Genomic DNA, 18,969 nt, shown 5'->3' with positions numbered 1-18,969 from the left:
TCACTCAGCAGCTAGTCAGTCACATAACTAGTCAGTGGCAGACTAGGATCTGGGTCACTGGACCACTTAAGCAAAATCTAATATTTAATCCCCTAGGTTGACTCTTGGCATGTATGGTTGGCTGTGTGTGTGTAGATGTAAAGCTCTGATGTAATCAGCCATAATTAGTTTCCCTCTTATTCCAGTGTGCTAACTTCATCCTATTAAATTTTTGAAGTATCAGTCAATGCGACGGCATGAAGAAACCTGGGCTGAGAGCCTTCGCTACAGGAGACCCGATCTCGACTGCATGGCTGGCTTGCGGCGCATCACACTGAATTGCAACACACTCATTGGGGACCTGGGCGCACGTGCCTTTGCGGACTCCCTTAGTGAGGATTTATGGCTTAGGGGTAAGTTTAATGAACTTCTAAAGTTGAAAATAGTGCATTTTTAATGTTAAGTATGCTTAGCTCTTGGCTCAATAATGTCATAAGGTTTTTCTAAAATCCTTTCTTCTATTAGCTTTTATTGTGATTTTAAACTTTTATCAATGTTACATGTATTCTTTATAGAAAATGTAGAGTAACGAGAAAACCACTGTTCTTTTTGGTGTGTGTGCATGTATTTTGTCTTTTTTCTTTATAGAATATTTGTATATATTACCAAAGTGAACACTGCATTTGTATACTTAGAGATTACAATAATGTAATCTAATGTATTTTGCTACCCTGCTTTTTTTGCGTAATGATCTATCATATAGTACTCTATTACATTGAAGCACGATAGTTTAATTCCAAGCTATTCAATATTTAGACAGTTTATCTTTTACTCTTTTAAATAGCTTTGGGATAAATATCTCATGTTTACACTTGTGTGTATGTTGGAATTACTTCCATAAGATTAAATTATTAAAAGTGGAATAATTTAGTACAATATATTTTTATAGACTTGATGATACATGCTGCCAAATTGCTTTCCAGAAGTGTTTTGCCATTTTGTAGTCCACACTAGCTGCATATGTGAGCCCTGCACTCATAATCTTTGGGTAAAGTCTGTTTTAAAACTTCAAACTTCATGTAAATGAGAAACGCCTTTTTTTTTCTTTTATATACAAGTAGGATTGCTAATATAGTGCAAAGATTTTTAGAAATCAGTAGATTTATATCTATTACATCATTTTCATTGATAGAAGTTCCACTACATTACTATAATACCCTTAGCTTCTTTATTCCTGTTAGATATCTAAGTTATTTGCAGCTTTTCAACTGTTACAAACAATACTTGGATACACACTGTTGTTCACATCTCTGGTTATTTTGTTCAGGTAAATTCCTTTTTTTTTCTCTAAGATTTATTTATTTGAAAGGCAGAGTTAGAGAGGGACAAAGAGAGAGAGAGGTCTTGGATCCACGGGTTCACTCCCCAGTTGACTGCAACGGCTGGGGCTGAGCCAGGCCATCGTAGGGACTCTTAAGACCTCTTCTCAACCTAATCACCTTGCAGAGGCCCCACCTCCTACAAGTACCCCATTGAGGGTTGGAGTTTCAACACAGGAATTTTGGGAGAACACACAGATGTGTAGTTCATAACATGGGGTTTTGAAAGAGTTCAGTTATTGCAATGTAATGGTGCTTCAAGATGTGACTTACATTTTTCCTCTGATGTAATCTTTATTATACTGGTATTTTTGTTTTGATCCCTTTGGGATTAAACAAGTAGATTAAAATAATTTTAATTGAAAGAGAGAGACAGAGATCTTCCATGCCCTGGTTCACTCCTCAAATGCCCACAGACAGGCCAACCCAATAGCTCAGAACTCTATCCGAAAGTGGAATAGCTGGAACTTGAATTGCGCACTCTGATATGGGATGTAAGTGTCCCAAGTGACAACTTAACATGTTAAGCCAAATGCCTGCCCCTATGTGAGTAAGTTATTTCTTTTTTTTATTTCTTTTTTTTGTTTGTTTGTTTAAAGATGTATTTATTTATTTATTTGAAAGAGTTACACACAGAGAGAAGCAGAGGCAGAGAGAGAGATAGGTCCTCCATCTGCTGGTTCACTCCCCAGTTGGCTGCAGTGGCAGGAGCTGCTCCAATCCAGGAGCTTCTTCTGGGTCTCCTGCACGGGTGCAGGGGCCCAAGGACTTGCGCCGTCTCCTGCTGCTTTCTTGGCCATAGCAGAGAGCTGGATCGAAAGTGGAGCAGCTGGGACTCGAACTGGGACTCGAACCCTTATGGGATGTTGGTGCTGCAGGTGGCAGCTTTATCTGCTAAACTACAGCACTGGCCCCATGAGTAGGTTATTTACCCTGAGAATTATTAGTTTTCATGAACATTTGTTCTCTTCTTTGAACTTTATTTTATTTTATTTGAAAGGCAGAGTTAACAGACAGAGACAGAGGTTTTCCATGTGCAGGTTCACTCCCCAAATGGCTGGAGCTGGGCTGATATGAAACCAGGAACCAGGAGCTTATTCCAGGTCTCCCATGTGGGTACAGGGCCCCAAGGACTTGGGCTGTTTTCCGCTGTTTTCCCAGGTGCATTAGCTGTATGGGAAGTGGAGCAGCTCGGACTAGAACCAGTACTTATATGGGGTGCTGGCACTGTAAGCAGCAGCTTTACCCACTATGCCACAATGCTGGCCATTGACCTTTTTTTGAGAGAGTCCTTAACCATCATTCTTTCCTGATAGGTTTTTAGTATATAATCTATATTCACACATTCTTTTTTTTTTTTTTTTTTTTTTTTGACAGGTAGAGTCATAGACAGTGAGAGAGAGAGAGAGAGAGAGACAGAGAGAAAGGTCTTCCTTCCGTTTGTTCACTCCCCAAATGGCCGCTACAGCCGGTGCTGCACCGATCCCAAGCCAGGAGCCAGGTGCCTCTCCCTGGTCTCCCATGCGAGTGCAGGCGCCCAAGAACTTGGGCCATCCTCCACTGCCTTCCTGGGCCACAGCAGAGAGCTGGACTGGAAGAGGAGCAGCTGGGACTAGAACCTGGCGCCCATATGGGATGCCGGCTCCGCAGGCAGAGGATTAACCAAGTGAGCCACGGCGCCGGCCTATATGCACACATTCTTTTCATATAATATTTATATTGCCTTAGATTTCTTTGTTACTTCTGTTTGGAAACTAGCAAATCTTAAATTTACTCTATTCCCCCCCCCCCTTTTTTTTTTTTAAAAACATTTATTTTGAAAGACAGAGTAATGGAGAAAGAGGGAGAGACTGAAAGAGATCTACTGGTTCACTTCCCAAAAGTCTGCAATGGCTGTGACTAGGCCAGGCTGAAGCCAGGAGCCAAGAACTCCATCTTGGGTAGCAGGGCCCAAGCACTTGGGCCATTTTCTGCTGCTTTCTTAGGCACATTAGCAGGGAGCTGAATCAGAAGCAGAGCAGCCGGGACTTGAAACGGCAGTTTGATTTGAGATGCCAGTTTTGCAATTGGCAGCATAACCCACTGTGCCGCAATGCGGGCCCCAAAATGAGTTTTTTTTTAGAGCCACTTCAAACTCTAGCTCATTATCAGAAGAGAACAGTGCAGATTCTGAGTTCTGCTCATCTTTTGCCTATTATACTTACACTGCCATTGGCATCTTGGTCGTTTAATACTCATTCTGTGATGTTTCTCTTCCGTACCTTATGTAGAGTTACTTTTCAGTGGTGTAATTGGAAACTGCTATTGGTTGGTTTATTTGTACTAATGGGAGGATAATTGTGGCACATCCAAAAAGTCGTTTTTGCTTTTTGGATTTGGAGTTATGTTATGCATACACTTTACTGGTTTTATTTTTCCATGCCTGAGATTGAACACCTTACATGAATAGTCTTTGTACAGGAATCTTCCAGGCACAAATGAGAGCCATTGGTATGTTAAATCTGTACAGAGTTAGCAAATGATCTTTTGTCTTTCCTCGAAAGCGCTTGACCTGCAACAGTGTGGCCTCACCAATGAAGGAGCAAAAGCTTTACTTGAGGCCGTTGAAACTAACAGAACTCTCGTTGTTCTGGATATAAGAAAAAATCCACTCATTGGTATGTCATGACACTTTTTTCTTATTGATTAATGAATAGCAAAGCAGAGTTTATTTTTATATTGACATATTTTATAATTTAGTATGCTTGCTCTCCTAAATTTATACTTTTCTAATCTTGTATAACTTTGTGTTCCTAGCAGATACACATTAAAATAAATTTTATTTGTAAATTACTCTTGGTTGTTCATCTAAATAGAGGTGAAATTACTCTTGGTTGTTCATCTAAATAGAGGTGAACCTTGGTAATAAGCCTGTTGCTACCGAGAACATTATTTCCTTTTTGTGGAACCTCTGAATTATTGTAAAGAATATTTAATTCATGTGATAATTTGACAATCTGTGAGCACTTCTGTGTGCTAGACACTGGGTTGAGCACTAAGTATGTAATGAACCAGCTGGACAAATTCTTGCCCTCATGGAGCTTTTGTTCTGGTGGGGGAGTTCAGATACAAAAAGTACAAAAATGCTTTAAGGTAAGAAGATACACAGGACCAGGTGGGGCTATATTGGATAGAGTTTTAGGGACCTCTTCACTGCAGAAGTGACTTTTGAGCAGTGATCTCAGTGGAGAGAGGAACAAGCCATGGGATTGCTGAGGAAAGTACGTTCTAGGATGTAGAAGCAATGAATGCCCAGGCATGTAGGTGGCAGGGGAGATGGAGTATTTAGGGAAAAGCAAGGAGGCCATCATAGAGCACTGAGTGAGGGAGAGACTGGTGTGCTGTGACATCAGACAGCTGGCCAGGGATCTGATCTCGTGAGGTTTTGAAGGCCAGAGTAAGGACTTGGACTATTCTAAGAGTCAAAAGCCATGGGAGGGCTTGAGCGGGATAGACTCTGGTGACTTCCTGAGGAGGGATAAGGGGAGAAACAGGGAGACCAGTTAGGAGACTGTCACAGCAGTCCAGGCAAGAAAAGCTTGTGGCTTATTTACCGTAGAATACGGGATGCAGTAAAAAGTGTTTGAAGCAAGGGGTAGCTAATGAGACTTGTAGAGAGATTAGGGTTCGGGTGTGAAGGAAATAGAAATAAGGAGTCATGGATGATTTTGTGTACAACTAGGTGGTACTGTGTACTGAGAGGAGGAGGCTGAGTAGAGAAGCAGCTTCAAGGTGTATCACAACTTTGTCTATACTCATATGAAGTGCCTTGTAGGTATCTGGATGTCTGGATAGTGCCCAGGCTCTTGGTTTTCTTTTGCAGAAGTATTCAAAGCCACTTGAGATGCAGCGTTTAGATTTGATCTATGCTATTGCCAGAGTAGTAACCATTTGGGGCATACTTTGGTCTTGTTTTTGAGGAAGATGTTTGGATGTTCAAAGGGGAAAATACATATATTGTTACATAACAGATTTCATATTTAATTTTATGGGAAAAGTCATAATCAGTTGACTTGGTTTTAAATAGCAGCAGCCACTTATTGAGAAACAAATATTATAATTTCAATTTTCATTTTACTTTAGATCATTCTATGATGAAAGCAGTTATCAAAAAAGTTCTCCAGAATGGAAGGAGTGCTAAGTCAGAGGTATAACATGTTTTAGTCCTGTAGAAAGAATTTTTCTTTAATTCTTGTTTTTCTTCTATTTGCTTATAAAAAAATTGCCAAGGCATTGTTCTGCCATTTAAAATTAAATTTTCAATCAAAGCAAGTGGCTTTACTGCTTTGAAAATATTATTTAATTCTTTAATTTGGGGTCCCAAAACTGCAGATTGGAAACCTTTTATTTGTTTATATTGTCTATAATTTTCAGTTAAGATCAGACCTCATAAATTACTTTTAACTGAAATGCAATATTTATCTCTTTCAGTACCAGTGGATAACTTCTCCGTCAGTAAAAGAACCATCCAAAACTACAAGACAGAAAAAGAGAACTATAATCCTAGGAAGTGGCCGAAAAGGAAAAGCTACTATTAGGATTGGTAACCCTTTCTGTCTTGGCTTTTTAGTGCTGCTAGAACTTACTCCCCTGTTGTTTTCCAATGTGCTAAAATCTCATCTCATTGGGGTATTGACGGTAGCAACAGTATTGACTACATGCATATTACGAGAACTAGAATTGTTCTGACACAGATTATGGGACTTTATGGAATGTAGAAATGACCAATGAATCAGTAGGAAAGAGGTGCTAATATTTCATAAGTTAACTACTTCTGTAGTTTATTTTTCATAAAAGAGTCATCATTTTGAATGTTTCCTGCTTGATGATTACTTCTTGCAGTTAAAATTTGGGGTGTACTTTGATGGCAACTTTAGCCATACTTTTGCATAATTTTTTGTTTTTTTAACAAAGAACTACTTTTTTTTTGCTATAGGAATAGGGAACAAAATATTTTCCAAGCTTTATTTTTAACTCATGTTCCTCCCTCCATCTTTGCAAATTCTTACCCACAATTATTAAATCAGATAACATCTTGCTTTCTTCAGTGGTGGAAAAAACCCCTAAAACATAAAATTATTATAAAGCAGTGCTACAGACAAGTTTATTGGCCCTAGAATGGAACATTTTAGAAAGACATTTTCTAAATGTTTGGTATAAAGTATGTTTAATCTTCCAAATAGTGGTTAATCTGCATGTAAAAAAATAAGTTTTTAATTTTACAATCAATTGTAATGAAAAAACTCTTTATAAATCTCTTTAGCAACTGGTAACATGAATTTCACATTCTTCTGTATATATAAATTTGGTGTTATCTACTTCTACTGATTTTTTTTCACTTTTATTTTCTAGAACACCTTTAGTCACACATAACCTTGTTTTCATAAGAATTAATGAAATGAATAGTAGAATAAATTAAGCCAAATCTGATATGAAACTGACCATTTAAAAATGGTAAAATCATAGGGACTAATATAGAAGAAACAAAATAAATCTTTTATGTTTATAATCTGGCAATTTCTTAGAAAAAAATTTGTGACATTAGTTATATACAAGATACATTAAAAACACCAAACAATTAACAGTAAACAGCCTCATGTTTGAATGCTACCCAAAATTTTAAAATGTTATTTTACACTTAAAAATGATTGAGACTGAATATTTAAGATTATTTTTAGCACAATTAAAAGAAATAGTTGAGTGAAGAGTATTGATTAAATTTTATAAAAATATTGTATATAGACTGTCAGGGGATATAAAAATGGAAACCATCTCCAATTCCATTCTATCAAACAATCTTTACATTTTCCTTTCTTCCTATTATCTATAAATATAATTTCATGTAGCTTAAATATAATTTGGCATTCATTTTTTACTTTATATTAAATTAAAATTTTACATGATTCATGTAATACCTTTACAAGATTTTATTGAATTTTTGGGTTAATATTTTAGACTGGTAAAAACTTGGAAATAACATCAATATTGGCCGGTGCTGCGGCTCAATAGGCTAATCCTCTGCATGCGGCGTAGGCACACCAGGTTTTAGTCCCGGTCGGGGTGCTAGATTCTGTCCTGGTTGCCCCTCTTCCAGGCCAGCTGTCTGCTGTGGCCCGGGAGTGCAGTGGAGGATGGCCCAAGTGCTTGGGCCCTGCACCCCATGGGAGACCAAGATAAGCACCTGGCTCCTGGTTTTGGATCAGCACAGCGTGCCAGCCATGGCGGCCATTGGAGGGTGAACCAATGGAAAAGGAAGAGCTTTCCCTCTGTCTCACTGTCCACTCTGTCAAAAAAAAAAATCAATATTAAATAATTTTTAAATGGTACCATTGCCATCTTCAGAAATACAATTTCTTGTTTTACTACTAAAAGATAAATTTTTTAAAAGATTTATTTATTTATTTGAAAGTCACAGTTAGAGAGAGAGAGAGAGAGGGAGAAAGAGATCTTACATCACTGGTTCATTCCCCAAATGAATGCAGTGGCTGGGTTTGAACGAAGCCAAAGTCAGGAGCCAGGAACTCCATTCAGGTCTCCCATGTGGGTGGCAGGGGCCCAAGCACTTGGGCCATCTTCTACTGCCTTCCGAGATGCCGTCACAGTGACTTGAACCAATGCCCATGTGGGATGGCAGTGTTGCAGGTGGCAGCTTAACCACCTGTAACCCAGTGTTGGCCCCAAGAGAAATGTTTTTGATTCACTATTAACCAACATGTTTGTAGTAAATAGTAATTTTTATGACTGTTTTAAATGGCATAGGATTGTCCACCTATTTTTATTTTAGAACAGTGATATGTTAGTAGTCAGTCAAATAGTATATATAAAGAACAAGTTGAGCTTTGTGACATCACACTAGTTATATATATTATTTTAAAAGTTCATATCATATAAAGCGATCCAGGTTGGTGTTTTGATATAATGTTAAACAGAAGTCTGTAATATTAGTAGCTAATGGTATGTAATAGGGTGTTAGACAAGAATAAAAGCAAAAACTAGTTTCTTAACACAATGAAGAAAAGGAAATGTGACTGAAGTTGACAAGCTCACTGAGCTATCTTAACAGTAATTTTGTTTTTGGGCTTTTTTGTTTGTTCTTTTTGTATTTGCCTCAGTTATTTGGAGACATAGAGGTAAGCCAATTGAATGTCTGGTTGTATACTTAAATTGTGGTGAATATAGGGATTAAATCATATATGTGAATTGTATCACATCCACGTTGTAATGAAGTATACAGAAAGAAGATAGGAATTTTTATTAGAAATTTTTTCTTCTAATCTCAAATTCTGTTGGTTTTAATCAAAAATATATTTCCATATCTGAAAGTGAAGGAATGGGTACACAAACAATGCATAGGAACAGTCTTTGTTTGAAAGTAATTAGGTTAAAAGAAACAGAATAGCACAAAGTGAACAAAGCTCCTATGCATTGTAAGAGGCATGTGAATTTATCCAAAGGCATGCTGATTACCAATGAGTTATACTGTATTTGTTCTGTATTGCCACTTTCACTTTATTTAGATACCATCCTAAGGCTGCAAAAATGGATCTAGGTGTTATATAGTGAAATAATTTGTTCTCAGAAATATTAGATACAGATATTTACCTGTGGATTTTTCTTAAGATTTATGGACTTATTTATTTAAAAGGCAAAACAGCACAAGAGAGAAATCTACTTTCTGTTCTGGTTCACTCCTCAAATGGCCACAAAAGCTATTTCTGGTCTAGGCCACAGCCAGGAGCAAGGATTTCCATCCTGCTATACATAGGTGCCAGGGACCTGAATACTTGTACCATCTTCTGCTGCCTTCCCAGGCACATTAGCAGGAAGCTGGACTGGAAGCAGAGTAGCCAGGACTTGAACCAACACTATGATGTGGGATGCTGGTGCTGCAAACAGTAGGCCTTATATCTTAATATGTGGTTTGTTTTAAGTAAAATATTAATGCTTAAATCTAGCTTTTGTTACCAAATACTTAATATATAAAGATACTTGACTCTTTAGTATTGTAATAAAGGCTAAATTTCTACATTTCCTTCTTTCATCCAGTAAGTTTTAACTTGTTTTATGTTTTCTTTTTTAAAAAATTATTTCTTGAAAGAGAGAGATAGAGAGAGACGGAAAGACAGACCTAAATGTCCAACAGCCAGAACTGGGCCAAGCCAAAGTAAGGAGCCAGTACCTCAATCTGGGTCTCCCACATGGGTGGCAGGGACTCAACTACTTGAGCCTACCTCCCAGGATGTGCATTAGTCAGAAATGGAAATTGGAAGAAGAGGCAGAACTTGAACCCAGGCACTCCCATATGGGATGTATGCATTTCAAATAGTGTCTTAACCATTGCACTGAACACTTCAGTGTTTTCTGTGAAAGCAAATGAGCACTCAAGATCACCTACCGCTCACCTACCACTGAGCAACCTTCAATCATGTGACTTTGGTAGTCGTCACATAGTAAAATTAATCTTAACTTGAACTCTTGGTCTAATTCAGGAGGCTTGGTTTGGCAGTCATATGTGTGTCTGTGTATATGTCCTTGAAATTTACAAATGCCTAAGATGTTCTGAGACTCAGTAAACTGAGCATTTCTGCATGATATAAAATGAAGTGTATCATGTACAATCTTTAATTATTTGGAATATATTTTATGTACTTTCATATGTTCACATTTCATATACTCATACTTTGTTAAAACTTACCACTATTGAGAACTTACTTTAAAACTTTGCTGGCTGATTTTAAAATATTTTAAAAATTGACCCTGTTTTTAAGGCCTTAGTCTCATTGTCAAGTTCTTTTTGGAGTATGCACATGTGATAAGTAATCTGTAGGCCTTTATAGTACATCTTGATTCTTTAATACTTTCTCAAACATAGGATTGGCTACAAAGAAACCTGTAAGTACTGGGAAAAAGCACTGCGCTGGTAAAGAATACTATGCTCCGGAACCTCTGCCACCTGGTGTGTGTGGTTTCCTGCCATGGCGTACTGCAGAACGTGCAAACAGGACCAGGTATTTGTATCCTCTGTCTTAGTCATTCACATTTCTTTACTTTAGAACTTTATTTGTATTCTCTTTTAGTCATTCACATTTCTTTACTTTGGAACTTCTGTTATGTAGAGGTTCTCATTGTTTCTATAGAGTAAAAAGATGTTGGCTTTTGCCTAGAGTCCATTAAGGAGGAAGAATGAAAAATAACTGCTTAATTTGGAGTTTCAACTTACTTTCTAAGTGTTATAAGTTGTAACCCTGTGAGAGGAAAGAAGAGACCAAAGTGGTCTCCACTGCTGGTGAGAAAAGGCTTCAGTACAAGCATGTGTAGTTGAAATAGGCTGTGCAGGACAGAAGTAGGGATTTGGGTATGCAGGAATGGGGAAAACGATAGCATAGTAGTTTAGGGCAAAATGAATGAAACAGATGGATTGCTCTGGATCTAGCTCAGTCAGCTGGCCCAACTCTCATTTTAGTGCATCATTTAGTGAATCACAGTAGATTTAGCTAATTTTAACCAATTACTTACCTAGCAGATAACTATTCAGAGTAATATATGCCAAAATCTTTTTAAATTATTGTACTATAATTTTGGCCATGTTAAATGAATGAAATTCGTATAGATGATTTTCAGATGTTTGGTTTGGTGATGTTCAAGATATTGGGGCCCAAAAGTTGCTTAAGAAAAACAAAAATTTTAAACAGACCTGGAATTAAGCACTTTGTAACATGTCTGTTCATTTGCTTACACTAAACCAATGTGTATAATCTTCATTAGGCAATTATAATTTTTCAGAAATGGTAATGTGAGTTCTTATTATATAAACTGTAGTGCTGAGACCCCAGTCTTTAGTTTTATAAATTTGCAGTTTCATATCTCTTTGGATACTTATTAATCTTAAATCTGTTCTGGTCACAAAGAGTTGTAAATTAGAAAATGATTAATATCACTAAAGAAATTAGACCATACTGCTAACTAATCTTTGGCAAAGGAGCTAAAATCACTCCCTGCAGATCAGAAAGTCACTTCAACAAATGGTGCTGGGAAAATTGGATCTCCACATGCAGAAGTATGAAAGATGAGTCCTATTACACCCTTTACAAAAATCAACTCACAATGAATCACAGATCTAAACCTAAGACTGGAGACCATCAAATTACTAGTGGAATAGGAAGATGGCCATATAACAACAGGATGATCTGAGTCACACGAGGCAAAATAGATAGTTAAAAATGAAAGAGGATACAAGCTGGCAGTAGAGCTAGGGGAAATTCACGCAGGGAAGCCAGGAGTCCAGCAGAGTCCACAGTGAAGGAACAAATAAGAAAGGGAAGTGGCAGAGACGCAGAACAGGGAGGCTGGTGCCGCCCACTCAACAGACCAGGTTACAGAGGAAATTGTGAGTCCACAGAGCTGCAGATAGCAGCGGGATGGGGAGCTTGGCGAACAGCATTTGAAGTCCCACGTGGGAAGAAAGAGAAGGTTTAAGGGAAGAAACAGGTTGGTATGCCCCTGTCCATCTACATCTTCCCCCTCCGGCAAACTGGACCTGCAGCAGGCTGGGAGAAGCCATATTGATTGTTTACATTTTCAAATATAAGCAGAGGGCTACCACGTTAGCCTCATGGGCATACAGCCATCAACTGCAGGGGCCACCTTACCACACCCGACCCAGGAATGAGGACCACAACATCTCAGTAATTGGGTGTAGAAGGAACATTCTTGAATACACCCAAGGCAACTTATGACGAACCCACAGCCAGTGTCCTATTGAATGGGGAAAAGTTTGAAGCATTCCCACTGAGATCCAGAACCAAACAAGGATGCCCAAGGATGCTCAGACAAGGCTGGTCACCATTGCTAATCAATATAGTACTGGAAATTTTAGTCAGAACCATCAGGCAAGAAAAAGAAAGGGATACAGATGGAGAAGGAGGAAGTCAAACTATCCCTATTTGCAGATGACATGATTCCATATATAGGGTATCCAAAAGACTTCACCAAGAGACTATTGGAACTCAGAAGAGTTTGGTAAAATAACAGGATATAATATTAACACACAAAAAACAACCTTTTTATACACAGACAATGCCACAGCTGAAAAAGAACTGCTAAGACAATCCCATTCACAATAGCCACAAAAAACAATCAAATACCTTGGAATAAATTTTAAAATAAGATAGAAAAAAATAGAAAAAACTTGCATGTTCATGAATTGGAAGAATCAGTATCATCAAAATGTACATATTGCTGAAAGGAATTTACAGATTCAATGCAATACCAATCAAAATACCAAAGACATTCTCCTCAGATCTAGAGAAAATTATACTGAAATTCATTTGGAAACATAGAAGACCCCGAATTGCTAAAGCAATCTTATACAAAAAAAACAAAGCCGGAGGCATCACAATACCAGATTTGAAAACATACTATAGGGCAGTTATAATCAAAACAGCCTGTTAATGGTACAAACACAGATGGACAGACCAATGGAACAGAATAGAAACGCCAGAAATCAATCCAAGTATGTGCAACCAACTAATATTTGACCAAGGAGCTAAAACCAATCACTGGAGCAAAGATAGTGTCTTTAACAAATGGTGCTGGGAAAACCAGATTTCCACATGCAGAAGTATGAAGCAGGACCCCATACCTTACACATTACACCTTACATAAAAATCCATTCAAAATGGATTAAAGACCTAAACCTATGACCTGATACCCTGAAATTATTAGAACATTGGGGAAACTCTGCAAAACATTGGCACAGGCAAAGAGTTCCTGGAAAAGACCCCAGAATCACAGGCAATAAAAGCCTGCATACCAACCTTCCCAACAAATGGGGCTACATCAAATTGAGAAGGTTCTGTATTATAAAAGAAACATGCAGGAAAGCAAAAAGGTAAGTGACAGATTGGGAGAAATTATTTGCAAACCATGCAACTGAAAAAGGATCAATAATTAGAATATATAGAGATCAAGAAACTCCACTGCAACAAAACAAACCACCCAGTGAAGAAATGGACAACGAACTTAAACAGACATTTTACAAAACAAATCCAAATGTTAACAGGACATGAAAAAATGTTCAGGACCACTAGCCATCAGGGAAATGCAAATCAAAACCACAGTGAGGTATCACTTCACCCCAGTTAGAATGGCTTTCATATAGAAATCAACAAACAACAAATGCTGCTGAGGATGTATGAAAAAGAAACCCTAATCCACTGTTGGTGGGAATATAAAACCACTAAGGAAGACAGTTTGGAGATACCTCAGAAATCTGAATATAGACCTGCCATACGACCCAGCCATCCCACTCCTGGGAATTTATCAATGGGAAATGAAATAAGCAAATAAAAGAGTTATCTGCACCCTCATGCTAATTTCATCTCAATTCACAATCGCTAAGCCATGGAATCAACCTATATGTCCATCAACTGAAGACTTGATAAATTATTGGGTGTGTGCTCTATGGAATACTACACAGTGTTAAAAAGAAATGAAATTTGGTCATTTGCAACAAAATGGATGAATCTGGAAAACATCATACTATTGAAATAAGCCAGTCCCAAAAGGAAAAATGCCATATGTGCTCCCTGATCTGTGGTAACTAACAGAGCACCGAAAAGGAGACTTGTAGAAGTAAAACTGACATTGTGAGAAGCAATGACTTGAATAGCTCTTGTCTTGCATGTTGAAAGTTTTATTATTTTTATTTTTTTCCTTTAATGTGGTTGGTTGAACTCTTCACATAGAATTAATCATATGTGTCTAAAGTCAGTTGAAAATAGATCCCAGTAAAAAATAAGAGTGGGAATAAGAGAGGGAGTACCTGTATAGTTCTGCATATTTCCCCATGGACTTACTTCTAAGAGTAAAGCTAAAAATTTGCCATGGGACTCCCAAATCCCATTAAGTTGGGTGGTAAGAATGCTATCTTACATGTTAAAGTAATCATAGTCAGTGTTTAATTGATCATATAGATAGGAGTAAGTGTCATATGAGTCATATAAATAAGATCAAATAAGATCTTATAAATAAGATCTACAATAGGTAGAATTAAGGAGAGAATGTTCCAACATGGGAAGCAGTCCACGCAGCAGACTCATAGAATGGCAGACACCCTAAACAGCACTTTGACCTCAGAATCAGCCCTTAAGACATTGCGTCTTGCTTAAAAAACCATGAAAGTATTTCAGGAATGGAAAGAGAAGACACTGTGGCAAAAAAAAAAAAAAAAAAAAAAAAAAAAAACAAACCTACATGAAAGATCTCTGTGAGTGAGACCCCAGGAGAAAGAAGGGGCTGTCAGTGTAGGATCTAGTTTTCTCTGAAGGGTGGAGAGAACTTGCAGTTTGCTTATGGTCTTGTCTAAACACTGATGTAGATCATGGGCTCAAGAGTCCTTCATAGCCTTGTTAGTTCATGTCAAGAGCCTCGGGTGATCACTGACATCATATGTGAGTCACTGTACACTGACTCTCGATGCAGGACCTCTGTCCTTAATGAGTTGTACTAAGGGAATTAACTGTAAAACTTGTTCTCAACCAGTTATTATATGTGTGTGGGGGGTGCAAATTGTTGAAAACTTTATTTAGTATAGAGTTGGTCTTCTGTATATAAAGTTAGTTGAAAATGAATCTTAATGAAGATTGGGATGGGAGAAGTAAGAGGAGATAGGATGAGAGTTGGGAGGATAGTCATGTGGGGAAGAGCCACTATATTCCTAAAGTTGTACTTTTAAAATTTGTATTTATTAAATAAAAGGCTTTTTTTAAAAAGTTACTACAGGAAGACATAGGGGAAACATTGAAGACATTGGTCTAGGCAAAGACTTCTTGGAAAAGACCCTAGAAACACAAGCAACAAAAGCAAAAATAGGCAAATGAGATTATATCATGCTAGGAAGCTTTTGCACAGCAAAGAAAACACTCAACTAAGTGAAGAGGTATCCAACAGAATGGGATAAAATGTCTACAAACTGTGCATGTGGTAAAAGCTTACTATCTGTAATATTTAAGGAAGTCAAGAAACTTAGCAACAACAAACAATCAGGCCCACTAGCCATGTGGAAAATGCAAATAAAAATCACAATGAGGTTTTACCTCACTCCAGTTAGAATGGATATCATCCAAAAATCTAAAAAAAAATGCTGATGAGGGTGTAGAGAAAAAGGTACCCTAATACACTGTTGGTAAGAATAAAAACTTTTACAACCATTATGAAAAACAGTATTGAGACTCCTCAGAAACCTTAAAGTAGATCTACCATATGATCCAGCCTTCCCCTTCCTGGGAATATACTCAAATGAAATGAAATCTACATGTGAGTGAGTTACCTGTACCCCCATGTTTACAGCAACTGAGTTCACAATAGTTAAGATACAGAGTCTACCAAGATGTCCATCAAATTGATTGGATACAGGAAATGTGGTTTACATACATTATGGACTACTACTTAGTAATGAAAAATGAAATCGTAGGCCTGGTACTGTGGCTTAATGGGTGAGGCCGCCACCTGAGGTGCCAGCAACCCATGTGGGCACTGGTTCAAGTACCAGCTGCTCCACTTTGATCTGTTCTCTGCTGTGGCCTGGGAAAGCAGTGGAGGATGGCCAAGTCCTTAGGCCCCTGCACCCACGCAGGAGACCTGGAGGAGGTTCCTGGCTCCTGGCTTCAGATCGGCACACCTCCAGCCATTGCAACCATCTGTGGAGTGAACTAGCTGATGGAAGACCGCTCTCTCTCTTCCTCTGCTTCTCTGTAACTCTGCCTTTCAAATAAATAAATAAATCTTAGAAAAACAAAAGAATGAGTTTTCCATTCAATTATTAAAAAAAGAATAAAGTCCTGTCTTTTGCAATGAAATGGGTGCGTCTAGAGACCTTTATGCTTGGTGAAATAAGGTAGACCCAGAAAGACTAATATCACATTTTCTCTGATTTGTGGTAGCTAAATATGAGTATAAATACCCTTTAGAATTGATACCTTGAGATTTTATTATTGTTTTTAGCCTTTATCTGTATTCCTGCTGAACACTTGTCTTTTTTTTTTAAGATTTATTTATTTGAAAGGCAGAGTTAGAGAGAGAGCGCTCTTCCATCTGCTGGTTCACTCCCCAAATGGCCTCAGCGAATACCTGGAGCTGGGGCAACCCAAATCCAGGAGTATGTAGCTTCTTCTGGGTCTCTCACATGGGTGCAGGGGCCCAAGGACTTGGACCATCTTCTACTGCTTTCCCAGGCTATAGCAGAGAGCTGGATTGGAAAGGGAGCAGGTTGGACTTGGTGTCCCTATGAGATGCTGGCACTGAAGGCTGCAGCTTTACCTGCCACGCCATAGCACTGGCCCCTGAACACTGTTTTTTTTTTACTTTTGTCTTATTGAACTCTGTTTATTTATCATTTGTTATATATTACTTGTTTAGCATTAACCTGTGATTACAAAGTAAATTAAAAATTGTTTTTGCAAAAACTTTAAAAAAATAAGAAAGGAAGGAGGGGGTGAGAGAGGGAAGTATCATTATATTCTTAGAATTGTGTCTATGCAATCTGTTCTTTATATTAGTTTATAAATATTTTTATAAAGACTGAAAATCTCAGCCAGCAGCTATCTTGAAGATAGGAACTGAGTGTGTCTCTCAGCAGTTTAGAGTTGTCACCATGCCATCCTGCCAAATTCTAAAATTTCTCCATTAGCAGAGTGTTCAGGCTCCTTATTTTTTAGGTTATTTTTATACACAGTTCCATATGGATAGTGTCCATATTACTAGTAATGTTTGTTGCCTTTTGTTAACTGGTAGTATATTCTCATCAAAATATAACCTAATTTACTGCTATTTCTTCAGGGGGTTTCCATTAATCAAAACTCGGGATGTATCTAATCAGTTGCAGGTATGTAGTTACTATGTTTATTATATGTAGGGGGTTGGAATGGGAAAGGTGGAGGAGAATCATTTTCTGTGCTTTTTAAATTAAACATGCCTTTCTGCCTGAAATAAATTCATTGAAAACTTTCCAGGTTGCTCTCCCAATGCTATGGGATAGTTGAGTGGATTTGGCATACATTAGGGGCCTTGTGGATTCATTTGTAGACAAGAAAAGTCCCTTCTCCAGTCCACAGATCAGCTCTTGCCCAGTGAAACAAATTTGACCTCCACTTCTTAGCATGGAGATTTCATATTTAAAAAAAAGGCTTCTAGAAATGTTTTGGAGATGACTATATACAAGGTCTTCAAAAAATGGAAATATAATATTTAAATGCATGTTATAAAAAGCTATGCAAGAATTAAAAAAAAAGCTTTGTATCAAAATCAACTTAATTCCATTTTTTATTAACTTTTGAAGTACCTATGGACATATAGGTTCTGGGTCCTAAAGTCAAAACAAAGTGGCAAATTGCAGAGCCCCTGCTTTCTGAGAGCATTTCTTCCTCCCTCTGCAAGGCCGCGGAACAAGCTAATTCTGTCAGAGTACCATTCTCCTTGTCAGGTGTCCTGGGAACTGAATTCTCCATAGAAGATCGTTCTGCTGAGAGTGAGTGCTGAGCATGCTGGGTGTTAGTACTGCCCTCTGTGTGCTCAAGAGTTGCAGTGCACATCTCATCCTTCCATTTAGATTGTTTTGTAGACTGCAGGGATTGCCGCTCGCAGTAGAAATTCTGTCCTAGTGACTCCTACAGTTATGTCAGCCCAGCACTCGGCTTTTTAATCCTAGACCAAGTCAGGTTTTGTTTTTTTCTTTAAGATTTATTTATTTTGTTTGAAAAACAGTGACAGAGGGATAGAAAGATCTTCCATCCGCTGATCAACTCTCCCAAATGTTTGCAACAGCTGGGACTGGGCCAGGCTGAAACCAGGAGCCAGGAACTCCAGCTGGGTCTCTGATGTGGGTGGCAAGGGCCCAAGCACTTGAACAATCATCTAACTTCCAAGTGCATTAGCAGGAAGCTAGCTTGGAAGCACAGAAAAGGGGGGACTTGAACAAGTGCTCAGATACAGGATATGAACACCCAAGCGGTGGCTTGACATACTGTGTGCCACAGTGCGCGCCCCTAGTTTTCTTTTAAATGTTGGCAAAATATATTAAGCAACATTCCAGTGGTAGTGAAACTTGACAGAATTGTGTAGTTAATGCCCACATTTTGGTTTAAGAAAGAGGAAATGAGGTGTCTGATTGGTCAGTTTTAGTTGTGTATGTGTCCATAGTTTATTAAAAAATCTATTCTAGTATTTGTTCAGAGTTAAGCTATATTGACTTTCTAATTGTTAAGTTCCCTACTGATGGATTTCCCTCCTGAAAGTTACATTTTATTCTGGATTTTTTTGTGTTTGTGATGGAGAATAAATTTCTCATCTACAGTATAAAATTTATCTGAGAGAAAATGCTTAACCTGGCTCCTCACTTGGTTTATGTGACGGAAATCTAATAAAGTAGGCTATTCCAAATACTAAGGATACCATATGTGACAGAGTTCTTTAAAGTAATAACAAATTAGCGTTTACTTTGTTATCAATAAGGGAAGACATTTATAGATAATGGCTTGATACTTCACAAGATCACTTTGATTAGATGTCCTTCAAT

General features: G+C 38.0%; 1 protein-coding gene across 6 annotated transcripts in view; it reads left to right on the top strand.

Moving 5' to 3' along the window:
- The window catches only part of CEP78 (centrosomal protein 78), a 65,976-nt gene that overhangs the window by 10,366 nt on the left and 36,641 nt on the right, over positions 1–18,969 (top strand). For 3 of the 6 annotated variants that reach the window (XM_070050504.1, XM_070050493.1, XM_070050483.1), the window contains exons 5-11: positions 218–392; positions 3,902–4,015; positions 5,481–5,545; positions 5,829–5,940; positions 9,496–9,561; positions 10,270–10,405; positions 17,235–17,280. In XM_070050504.1, the coding sequence (XP_069906605.1) occupies positions 218–392; positions 3,902–4,015; positions 5,481–5,545; positions 5,829–5,940; positions 9,496–9,561; positions 10,270–10,405; positions 17,235–17,280 (714 nt within the window). Of the gene's footprint in view, positions 1–217; positions 393–3,901; positions 4,016–5,480; positions 5,546–5,828; positions 5,941–8,509; positions 8,528–9,495; positions 9,562–10,269; positions 10,406–17,234; positions 17,281–18,969 lie in introns of all 6 variants that reach the window. The other 3 variants (XM_070050501.1, XM_070050495.1, XM_070050491.1) reach the window with 2 other exon arrangements.

Source organism: Oryctolagus cuniculus, chromosome 1 (assembly GCF_964237555.1).
Source record: "Oryctolagus cuniculus chromosome 1, mOryCun1.1, whole genome shotgun sequence".
Classification (NCBI taxonomy): domain Eukaryota; kingdom Metazoa; phylum Chordata; class Mammalia; order Lagomorpha; family Leporidae; genus Oryctolagus; species Oryctolagus cuniculus.
This window is presented reverse-complemented; position numbering and strand designations above follow the sequence as displayed.